This window comes from Asterias rubens, unplaced genomic scaffold (genome assembly GCF_902459465.1).
Source record: "Asterias rubens unplaced genomic scaffold, eAstRub1.3, whole genome shotgun sequence".
NCBI lineage: Eukaryota > Metazoa > Echinodermata > Asteroidea > Forcipulatida > Asteriidae > Asterias > Asterias rubens.
Window position 1 is genome coordinate 197,542 of NW_022985700.1, and position 12,506 is coordinate 210,047.

General features: G+C 38.2%; 1 protein-coding gene across 1 annotated transcript in view; it reads right to left on the reverse strand.

Annotated features, from left to right (window-relative positions):
* Positions 1-3,677: 3,677 nt before the first annotated feature.
* Positions 3,678-12,506, reverse strand: part of LOC117305790 (unconventional myosin-Id-like) — a 37,780-nt gene continuing 28,951 nt past the window's right edge. Inside the window, exons 15-20 of the mRNA XM_033790665.1 lie at positions 11,059-11,282; positions 10,086-10,230; positions 8,506-8,607; positions 6,574-6,690; positions 5,590-5,738; positions 3,678-4,506 (exon numbers count right to left, since the gene is read on the reverse strand). Coding sequence (XP_033646556.1) covers positions 4,347-4,506; positions 5,590-5,738; positions 6,574-6,690; positions 8,506-8,607; positions 10,086-10,230; positions 11,059-11,282 — 897 coding nt within the window. The 3' untranslated portion in view covers positions 3,678-4,346. The remainder of the gene's footprint in view (positions 4,507-5,589; positions 5,739-6,573; positions 6,691-8,505; positions 8,608-10,085; positions 10,231-11,058; positions 11,283-12,506) is intronic.

Below are 12,506 nucleotides of genomic sequence, written 5' to 3' on the forward strand. Positions count from 1 at the left end.
GGCAGCGGGTACCGCAACGATATAATAGATGTTAAATTTGCATCGGGGATAAAGAATATTAATTTTGGTTGATTAACCATTGGTTCGAATCCCACCCGAGTAACATGCCTGTGATATTTTTTTCACAGGACTCGGGAAAGTACTGAGTATACAGTGTTAACACACATCGGTGTATGGGTAAAAACCAAAATTAAAAAAAATTAATATACATTTGGTAACTTATTAGTTTATCTGACATGTATTCTGGCCTCCAAATGGCAAGTTAAGATCAACAATTTAGTATAATCATATAAATATCATAAACAAAAATTGTAAGACTTTGATGAGAATAATTACTCTATGACATTACTGGTAATTGAAAGTTTCATTTAAAGTGAAATATGCTAATTTTCAATGTCCACATAAATATTCATAAATTATCAAATAGTCTGGCTACCAGGCCTCACTGATTGTGCAAACTGACATCGACCAATCAAAATCACTAATAAGTAAGCCAGCACACAAACAACCTCATTGTGACAAGAAAGACCGTCTGTGATTGGTCAGCTTTAGTTTAAAACCCAGGCTAAACAAATCGAAGCTATAAATTGCAAGAAATGAGACATCTTCACGAAATATTCAGGCAAAATAGTGACAAAACCCACACACAAATTATGAAATTAAAATGTTCACTGTAAAACAGTACTTTGCAAAATTGTTTTTTGTAACTTCGCTCAAAAAAGCACACACATGGATCCTTGCACAATTTCATTTTAAATAATACAGGTTTCCTGACTTCAAATACACAAACAAATTAAAACAAAACACACACTGCCAAAATACTTAAAAGGCACCAGCCTTTAGCAACCAAGAGCTTAGAGGTTGAATATTTTCAAAATCCACTCAAAACATTTCTAGAGAAGTAAACAAGAAAGAATCTTTCAGAAGTACTGCTTGGGAAGGATAAAGGGAAATGATGGTATGCAAATTCATACAGTAAGCAAAACACAAAACCTGAAGACTTTGACAGAAAGCAAGGTTGTATGAAGAAGTTTAAACTATGATACCTTTAAGTGAAATTTATACAACCATTATTGTATAGTATCTCCAGCCAATAAAGATATCCATTTTTATATATACCTGATATGTAAATATGATCATTATAATAATAAAAATAATAATGATAATGGGGTTTTAAACAGCACTATATACACCATGTTTCAAAGCGTTTCCAATATTATTCCCCCGATCACTAGGACTTTTCCTTAAACCATCTCAGCTCCCTGAGGAGTATACAGCCTGTGCCGCCAAATATGTAGCGCACTAAGCTAATCAATCACAAGAACTATATCTACCCCCACAGGTACCCATTTACCCCTGGGTGGAGAGAAGCAATTATGGTTGAGTGACTTGCTCAAGGACACAAGTGTCACAACTGGGATTCGAACTCACACTCTGCTGAACAGAAACAGCAGAACTTAAGCTGGGTGCACTTAACGGCTCGGCCCGACACCACATCTTTAATTAGTCTTCATTCACTTCAAAGATTTGTCAAGTCTTAATTAATCTTTAAGTGTACAAAAACCTCAAACTTCCAAGATGGTATAATAAGTAAAGCAAAAATAGAATCTAAAAAATATATCTATCTAAATATACTTGATAAGATGCACACAGAGAAACTAGAACAGCTATCAATTGCAAATTTCGGTAAAGTCAAAGTTAGTCAAAATAAAATGCATGTTAAACCTCCATGACTATTTACAAGTACTTAGTTGTTGCATGATTTTAGAACCTACTTAATGTTTTGCAAGATATTTCAAAAGCTTTTAGTACTACTTCATTTCATTTATCTCTATACTAGGCCTACTGTAAGCTTAACAGTAAAGTCCGTAGAGCAAGATACAGCAATTCAACGGATAGTTGATGTGTAGTAACCACAGCATGACTTTCAATGTCTTGGCTTAAAGCCATTATACACTTTCGTTACAGAAAGAAAAACAAAAGTTCACAGATTTACAAATAATTTACAGGGTTTACAGAAGGTAATGGTGAAAGACTTCTCTTGAAATATTATTCCATGAAATGCTTTACTTTTTGAGAAAACAGTAAAACAATATCAATTCTCGATAGCGAGAATTACGGATTTATTTTAAACACATGTCATGACACTGCGAAACGCGCGGAAACAAGAGTGGGTTTTCCCGTTATTTTCTCCCGACTCCGATGACCGATTGAGCCTAAATTTTCACAGGTTTGTTATTTTATATAGAAGTTGTGATACACGAAGTGTGGGCCTTTGGACAATACTGTTTACCGAAAGTGTTTAATGCCTTTAATGTAATACATGGGCAATTTCTTAGTCAGTAAAGTACTACACAGTATTGAAAATGTGATGTTTTTCACAACATTTGGCAGTTTCTAATTTCACATTCAGTTTGCATAGAACATTACAACACAGACACTAGTATACACACTTATAAAATCTAAAACATTCTTTCATTCGAACAATTAAATAGTCTAGTACGAATATGCAGTCAAATTCCTAATTAGGTAGATTTCGAATCGGAACTAATTCCCAATTGGTAAACTTGGTTTACCAATTGCGACACAAGATCCACACTTGGACAGTATGGTATACAAATCATCATTAAGCCTTATCAGTTGACACCAAATAGAAAATTAATACAAATCAAATAAATTCTAAATCACATATTAACACTTATAGCCTCATAAAATTATCCCATTTTTGTACAGTTATTATATTGCAAGGTAGTCCTTTTAGTATAAAATTTATGTTATGTTCAGTTTTACCTTATTAGCACAAGTACTTCATTATTGGACAGTTAACTCTTTACTTAGTACATCCTTAGACATTTTAATTCCACAAAGTGGACACACGGGACAAAATATTTTCTTTTGTCTATAGGCAGTTCGATTTTCCAGATTTTTGTGGGGAAAGCAAAGAGTCAAATCTTAGTTTCTTTGAAGACACTGTACACTATTGGTAATTGTCTAAAACCAGTCTTTTCACTTGGTGTATCTCAACATATGCATAAAATAACAAACCTGTGAAAATTTACGCTCAATTGGTCGTTGAAGTTGTGAGATAAACAATGAAAGGAAAAAACACCCTTGTTACACGAAGTTGGGTGCTGTCAGATGCTTGATTTCGAGACCTCAAATTCTAAATCTGAGGTCTCGAAATCAAATTCGTGGAAAATTACTTCTTTCTCAAAAACTACAACACTTCAGAGGTAGCCGTTTCTCACAATGTCTTATACTATCAACCTCTCCCTATGATATTTATGATTATTCTATTTTGAGTAATTACCAATAGTGTCCACTGCCTTTAAATGGACTAGGATTACTTTATTTAGCAAAAGCTGCATCAGGCAAGAGTTTTCCTTTTTTGAAAAGAGGACGGTGAAAATAACAAATCATCATAAAAAATATATTGGCGCAGCTGGCACATTATAATTGAGTACCATAAGTACTATAATTATTTAACCTTCGCTTAGGAAACCGATACAAAGATACAAACTTTATGAAAAGTGGCCAATTAGTAGGCGGGAAAATGGTTACCAAGTACAATTCAGTACTAAGATTTTGACACCTGTGCCCAATTCCCATAGAGCTGCTTAAGCACAAATCAGTAGCTAAGCACAACAAAATTGTGGTTAACAGCCAAAATACCTTGTCACATGTTGAAAATGTGAATGGTTTCCTGCTTATTTTTGCTAAGCAGAATTTTGTTAAGCAGCTCTATTAAATCGGGCAAATAAAGCTGCTAAAGCAGAGCAAATCGCTTTAAAATGTTCTAAACAGAAGAAAGCAGGAAATGTTAAGGAGTTGCTAAGTCACTCTTTGAGCTTGACTTAAAAAATCACCTCCCTTTGGGAACAAGATCCTCCCTGGCTCATAAAATGAAACAGTCCATCTCATTGGTAGACCTAGAGCAAGTTCATGCATTAACCACTGACAAGCAACAGACATGCGGACTGGCGCACTCCAAAGTCTAGTAAACCATCAGTACCACCGTTTCAACACTTCCATTGCCTTCAGCATTTTTCGCTATAGTTACACTGTTTCCCTTCTGTGCTTTACACATATTAGCAAGGAACAGGCTTTCAGGACCACGGAAGAAACACTGGTCGTGAGGCCGGTTCCAAATGTTGACCACAGTAGTCCACCAATGGTCAACCACCCTGGGTTTAAGTCAAAATAGTCAACCACGGAGCGTACTCGAACATGCTCATTGCGCTCCCTTAAAACAAACTCTCCTCTCATGCCTCCCAAGAATTATTTCTTGCGCCCCCCCCCAACACAAAAACATCTTTCTGTATCTATTCAGTTTAACCATGGATTGGTTATGCCTCCATTGGCCATAGAAGAACTAAATTCTGACCTTCTTTCTTGAAGAGGGGTCGATCAGACGATACTTTCTGAACGCTGACTGTCTTTTTGTGTTTTCCGAGCTGGCAGTGGATGGTTGGCATGACAATTATACGCAAATCTCGCTTCTTGGCCCTTTACATAAACGAAAAAGACAACACACATTATTTTGTGTTTATTTCATTTATTCATAGCTTAAAGACACTGGACACCTTCAGTATATTGACATAGACCAGTCTTTTCACTTGGTATATCTCAATATATGCACAAAATAACAAACCTGTGAACATTTGAACTCAATTGGACATCAAAGTTGTGAGATAATAATGGATTGAAAACACAAAATCTAATTCTGAGGTCTCAAAATCAAATTCAAATAGTTTAGTGAGAAATATCTTCTTCCTTGAAAAACATCTCACAATGTTTTATACTACCAACAGCTCGCCATTGCTTGTTACCAAGCAAGTATTTATGCTAACAATTATTTTGAGCAATTACCAATAGTATCCAATGCCTTTAATACAGTAGTGATACGCTTCTAAACTCAACAACCAGGATATGAACCAAAGACCTGCAACCCTCAAGCCCTGTTCTCAAGCTGAGCTTTCCTAGTTCAAGTCTCGAGTAACCAAAAGTATGACTACATTATTGTAATGTTGTTTTTACCCTTTAAAGGTAGGGTCATAGATTGGTATATTCTCCAAAAAGATTAATGAACATAAAAGCTTACTTGCTGAGAAGCACTGTAGCTAATTATATCTGGTTTGCGGTAACACCAAGTGTTTATCTGCTTTCCATGTAGAGTTTGTTCTTAGAGAACTGTCTTTCTTTATTCTACTACCGCGGAGTAGATTGTTCGGGTGTTCGGGAGACTTCTCAGTTCTGAAAAGAACTGTCCTGCTCATTTACTATTACCCTGTAGCTGCTGATGGTGTTATCCTTTTTTGAAAAGGATTCCTTTTTAGTAATAATATTATGGCTCGGATAATTTTCACCAAACATAATTTGAATCTGAGAATGTGCAGTTACACATGTAGTTTAATTCAATTCAATTCAATTCAATTCAAACACACATTTATTTCAATAATTTCATTAAAAACATCGACAAGTACATACCACTACGGAGTAAAGCAACTGCTCAGTGTGGTTTATATGAACTAGCTCACTTGTGACAGTTACAGAGAACAAGAAGATTCAAAATAAGCTTTGTATACTTACACCTTCCATTGCCTACACAGCACACCAATCAACTCTGCTACTCTGTTCTCTCCCCTGGTATTGGTCAAACTAACTACGATGTCATTGTCACCTGATAGGTGCAAGATTGCCAATTGGTCAGAGCCAGGTGTGATGCTAATGCCGGTCACCTGTAAAAGGATATGATTGATTGATAAAAACAAGTGCTTAAGACAAACAAATAACCAAGACTGGCTCGCCAAACCTGTAGTATAAAACTCATCTTTACAGGAAATGGCTGTGACCAATCGTAATGATAACAATAAGAAATCATAAGAAAGCATGTATGCTTCTAATGATTTCTTATTGTTCTATAAAACAAAACAGTTATACATTTAAAGGCAGTGGACACTATTGGTAATTACTCAAAATAATTATTAGCATAAAACCTTTCTTGGTGACGAGTAATAGGGAGAGGTTGATGGTATAAAACATTGTGAAAAACGGCTCCCTCTGAAGTGCCATAGTTTCCGAGAAAGAGGTAATTTTCCACAAATTTGATTTCAAGACCTCAGATTTAGAACTTGAGGTCTCGAAATCAACCATCTAAACGCACACAACTTCATGTGACAAGGGTGTCTTTTTCTTTCATTATTATCTCGCAAGTTCAATGACCGATTGAGCTCAAATTTTCACAGGTTAGTTATTTTATGAATAAGTTGAGATACACCAACTGTGAAGGCTAGTCTTTGACAATTACCAATAGTGTCCACTGCCTTTAAGGGACCTTGTAAAAATAAGTCCAGGACAACCCAGGACAACCAGTGTAAGTTGCTCCTCTCAATCAGTACCTACATTGATACAACCCTATGTGATGATTCTTGTATGAGCTTGAGAGACAATAACTTGAGAGGCATTATTTGGCATATCCTAGGTGCACATATCCTAGATGCACATACTCCAAAGAGAGACACAGGATTCACAATGAAATGGTTGGTCCATCTTATTTTACACATTTATTTTTACCTCTGATAAATGCGTGCCGATCCTCATAGGTTTGAAAGCTTTCTTGGGGTCTAGCTTATAGATGAACTTGTCAGTAACCAAGATCGCTCGTTCTGCACACTTATTGTGCTTGTTGATCTGGAATGAAAAACAGTTACCAAATTTAAAAAACCATTTTAGTAAGCACGCAATTTGATGTTAGAATTGTCAATATGGTAAGAACTACAAATACTAGTCTGGCACTACACAAATTTAAATACATATAAAGGGGATTTCTCATAGGTCATAAGGGAACTAGACCATAATAACATTACCTTGTGGCTCTGGTTAATTTGTAAACCTCTCTTTCCCAATAGACCATGGCTCGATTTCTTAAAGCCTGTAAGCACAAAAATTTGCTAAGCACAGAAAAATCCTGCCCTAAGTGTACATTGTTTCGTGCCCCACTCACTTTTTCCTTCGCAGTTTTTTCTGTTTCACAGCTTTACATAAATGGGCACAAATGAATGTATCTCATTTGGATGTAGCAGTTATCTACGTTTTCATGTTCGCTTGTCCATGTGCCTCAAAGTGAGGCTAGTGTCTCAAGTAGCCTGGCCCCCTCTAAGTGAAAGGTGACTAGACTGGGCCCCTGTCGTTAGAAAGGTTCCTTCTTGCAGATACAGTGATTCCACTGGATACAACGATATCATATAAACGTGCAGTGACATGAGCTTTCCATATGCCCAAACAGTACACTGCTGTAATGTCTGCAGTAGAATTTGACTGCGTATCTCTATGTGAAATGACCGAGGTCAAAAGTGAAAACACACGCCTGTCTGGAGGCAGGTCTCTGGCGTCATTCACGAGCCTCGAAGTGTGACGTCAGATGTTCAGGCTTAATGGTGACTAGCAGTCGAGGATCTAGGCTGAACATCTGACTTCACACGTTGAGGCTTGTGAATAACGCTAGATACCAGCCTGATGTTTGGATCCTTACAAATGTACCTTTGACCTTTCATTTAATTCACATGGAGATTAACAGTCAATTCACATGTACAAGTACACATACACATTACTACATGATATATACAACATTAAGTACACATACAATGCATGCACACAGTCAAAAGTGCAAGCCGACACTACAACATCCCTTGGACCAATCATAACACAGATATAGAAAGTTTAATAATAATAATAATAATAAGAAATGCTTATATAGCGCAATTCAGTACTGCAAGTACTCTCAATGCGCTTTACAAAACAAATAAACAAATTTATACAAGAGAAAGCAACAATTTAACTAAACAATACAATACTACAAAAAAGATTTAGTGAATAAGTGAGTTTTGAGGTGGGATTTGAAGAGGTCCAGGTTTATCTGGGAACGGAGAGTAGCAGGAAGAGAGTTCCAAGGTGTGGGTAAGCTGACAGCAAAGGTTCTTTTACCATACGTTTTTGTTCTGTATGGGGGAACTTGTAGGAGAAGCTGTGAAGAGGATCTAAGTGACCTTGTTGGGGTGTATGGCGTTATCAGTTCAGAAATGTAATGAGGGGAGAGACCATGGACAGCATTGAGCGTGAGGAGCAGGACTTTGTACTGTATGCGAGACAATCAATTTTTTACGTTCTATGGGCCTGTAAGACCAGGGCCCAACTTCATGGCTCTGCTTACCGTAAGCAAAGAAACGGCGCTTACGGAAGCAGGTAAATCTGTGCTTACGGCAAGCGTATTTTACGGGTTAGCGACGAATTGTGGCGTGTGTGCGTGCGTATTCCACGTTACTAGGCATTCTATGCTTACAAGGCTAGCGCAGAAATTTGGCGCTTGCACGTAAGCGGGGAATCGTGATCGTAAGCGCAGAATTTGGCTGTAAGCAGAGCCATGAAATTGGGTCCCAGTTCATGTCTTTATATTTGCAGATAAAGACAGGGGAACAGCCATGTAGGATCCATTTTACCTTAACGTACCTTCACTACAGAAGAGGAGAACAAGATACTTTCAAAATGATCTTTGTTCTTGAGTTGGCCGCACATTGCAACGAAGGGTGCGGTTTGGTTGTTCTCAGACATCTGATGTAGGAAAAAAAAACACATTAAAATTAGTTTTCAAAAAAAATTGATTGTCTCGTCTGTTTTGTTTTTTCTTTTTCTAATGGTAGGCCTAATTATCTTGACAGAGACAATTTTTGATGAATTGTTATCATAGTAATTTTTATACCACATTTATATTTCACCTAACCTGTTTTTGTTAGGGCCTGGCCCGTAACTAAAAGCTACATTAAAGTTCACAGATATATTAAAACTCACAGGTATATTAACATGATTTACATAAGCATAGAAATGTACACAAGAATAAAAACATCAAACATTTACAATTAACAATTGAATGACAATAACTAAATACAGACCATAACATAAACATGTACAACAATCAAAATTGAAAGGTATTAAGCCTAAAGCTAAGAAGAAATTCAGAATTACAGTAATGTAGAGCCAGCAAAAGGAAAAAACAAACTATAAACTCAAATATTTGATTGAAAAGATGACTTCTTAAGGTTTTCTTCATTTTGGGTTAAAGAAACAGATGATTTTACTTGAGCTCGTGCTGGCAATTTGTTCTGGGTGCAATTTTTCGGGGTGCAATTTGTTCTGGGAGCGTTCTTATGGGTGTTCGCCCATACAGGAGTGTCTTATGGGCGTACGCCCATACAAGAGTGTCTTATGGGCGTACCCAATAAGAACGCTCCTATATGCACCCAGAACGTGCCGGACGTTTGAGACTCTCCTGAGACCAATGACATTGAATCATTCATTCATTCATTTATGGTTCATTCTTTAACAACAAATTTCCCATAGCGTCCAAGGGTCATATTACAGGAAAATATACGGAGAGTACACAATATAAAAAGAAGACAAAATTTCACAATTACAAAATAGAGACATCAAAATTGGAATGAGAGAAAAGATTTACATTAAATTCAACAAAATCCTTTAAAACAGTAGTCTGAATAGGTAAGCGATGAAACCTCAAGGCCATATTAAGAAGCAAAATTAAAACAAGCGGATAAAAAGCCACATGTGCAGTCTCCTGACGATGACTAGAGCAGGCTAGTCCAAACAGAAATACCTCCACAGCAGTAAAGTTAAAGACCTGCTTGAATGAAAATGTCAAGTTATGAGCTTTGCTGAATTTCATTTAAAATGTTTTCAATCAATAATGAAATCGAGTCATATGACTATATGATTTTAATTGTGTAAAAAAAACAATCAGTTTGAATACCCTTATCCAGCGCTTTTCTGAAAGATTCACAAAAAGCTCCGTTACGTAATCACTCATGTTACGTCATATTTGGGAGGTCTCAAATTTGTCCAATTCAAGTCCCTACATTATGTGTTTTTTTTTGTTCTCGAGTCCACACTTCCAAAATCTACTCCACAACAGTAGAATATTTAGCAAGACAAGTTCTAAAAGAACAAAATCTACACAACAAAGCATATGCACATCATGTTACTGCAAACTATAACATGTACATGTATATTAAGCTTACCGAAGCCAGATAGTTGCCCTGCCATTTTCTTTTGTAACCCCAGTCTTGGCAGCGCCCATTCAGGGCTTCCATGGCAGAGATCTTGATCTTCATTTCTGGCCATTCCTCTTTCGGTAGTTTCTTCAACATGAGGCGACACATCCACCTGTGGAAATAAAAATAAAAACAAATTCAAATAGTTGGTTCTGTTCAATTAGCTTCCCGGGTTACCCCGATCTGCCCCCGGTACATTCGCATAGCTTTGACTTCATTCCAGGGGCTCACCTGAGTAAGCCCCAAGTGCCCTGCATGTGGAACAGGTCACTTGGGGCTGGTCTAAGGTGCATGATGTCACCACGCCAGGGCGAGTGTAATCCTTCGACTAGCTCCTGTCAGGGCTCACCCCAAGGAGCACACGGAATCGAACGCACTTATTGAAGGTTTGAAGCAAAGACTGTCTTGTCAACAGCTGGGCCGGCCTAGTGAAATCGACCGCACGTGGTGCAAAGCTGTAGGACGTGGACCCTTGCTGTCTCTGCGGATGATTGATTGATTGATTGACTGTCTTCTGTATCATGGTCAAGCAAATAGGAGCACCAAACTCAAGCTCTGGTTTTACCGATCCAAAGAGTGTGGGTTCCAGTCCCAGTCGTGCCACTTGTGTCCAATTCACTAACAACTATCATTGTCCGTTTGATGGGCTGTAAAGTGCCCGTGCTGTGAAGGCACGTAACAGAACCCAGCACACTTATCTTTAAGCGAAGGGTTCACCCCGGTTTGATTGGCTGCATATTGCGCCACACTTTGTAAACCACTACATGGTGCTATGAAAAAGTATAAGTCTCATGCTTCAAGACATTTACATTGCAGGAAAATACTGACAGTGATATGCTCTTTATTAGAATGGTTTATAGTATTAATCGTCACTCTGACTCAACCCGAATACTCCCCAAGTAAGGAGAAATTAGTGGGAAAACAAAACATCACACTGTACCGTCTATGACACTTCTGCATCATCTTGTGAAATCTTTTCAGCACCTTAGGGGGTTCTGGCCACTCAAGGCTCTTCCCGTAATCATTCAAACTCGCAACATCTCGGAATGTGTCTTGTAGTTTGTCTAGGTAGCGATGGATCTTAAACCGTCGGTAGAAGGCCATGATGAAGTAGATGGCTCGCATCTTGTGGGCTCGCTGTCTGGCGAGAGTCCCTCTCCAGATCTGGAAAGCAAAGGCAACAGGATGACACAATGAGGATGACTAGAGCAAGCTAGTCGAATCATTGAGACCAATTTAAGAACTGACTTTGCGGTAGTACAGTTAATTACCATCCTATAAGCTAAAGTAGTAGTCCCAGCCTATTTTCTTTACCATCTGCCCGGGTAATACATAGTTAAAAAGCAGGACAGTTCTTTTCAGAACTGAGAAGTCTCCCGAATACTCGAACAATCTACTCCGCGGTTAGGAGCATCGGATTCAAGCACTGGGTTCGGATCCCTGTCGTGACACTTGCTACATAAAATTGGGGAGGTAGTGCTTTCTGTCCTACCGGCCAGGCTTCGAATTGATGATACCCAAGCCTACATTCGTATGGACTGTGAAAGGGGTAAACCCTGATTCAGCCCTAGGAGTAGGTGGCAACGGCCTCTGGAAAATATAATTGTAGCCCACACCTTGAAGTGGCCTTCAGGCCTTGTGTGTCAGGCGACTTGCATAAAAAAAAGTTATCAAAAGAAGACAGTTCTCTAAGAACAAACTCTACCTGGCAAGTAGATACACACATGGTGTTACTGCAAACCAAACAAATAGAATGACACAATTTGATAATAACTCAACTATTATAAGGGCGGTTTTGTCCGCTCAAGACTATAAGGTTTTCTGGGTGCAGGGGCCAATTTCATGGCTCTGCTTACCGCCGAATTCTGCGCTTACGATAACGATTCACCGCTTACGTGCAAGCGCTGAATTTCTGCGCTAGCCTTGTAAGCGTAGAATGCCTAGTAACGTGGAATACGCACGCACAGAACCCCAAATTCGCCTCTAACCCGTGAAATACGCTTGCCGTAAGCACAGAATTCCCTGCTTCCGTAAGCGCCGATTCTGTGCTTACAGTAAGCAGAGCCATGAAATTGAGCCCAGTTTGTATGGAGTTCATTAAATTGCTTTTGCATACTTTGGAGCTCCTGGAAAATGGGAGGTATGGATCAAGAGTGGTCTCCAAAGAAATCGTTGGCAAAAGGAAACATTCAGTTTCTAAGAAAAACATTCACATACTTGTGGATTTTGATTAATTTGATCAAACTTATATCAATTTTTCACTTAACGACCTTTTAATTATTGCGAGTGTGGAGTTGCAATTAACGACCTTTCCATTTGGACCCAATTTCTAAAGCTGTCAAGCCATAATACTGGTGCAAAAAATGAGTGGGGCACCAGCTGCAACAA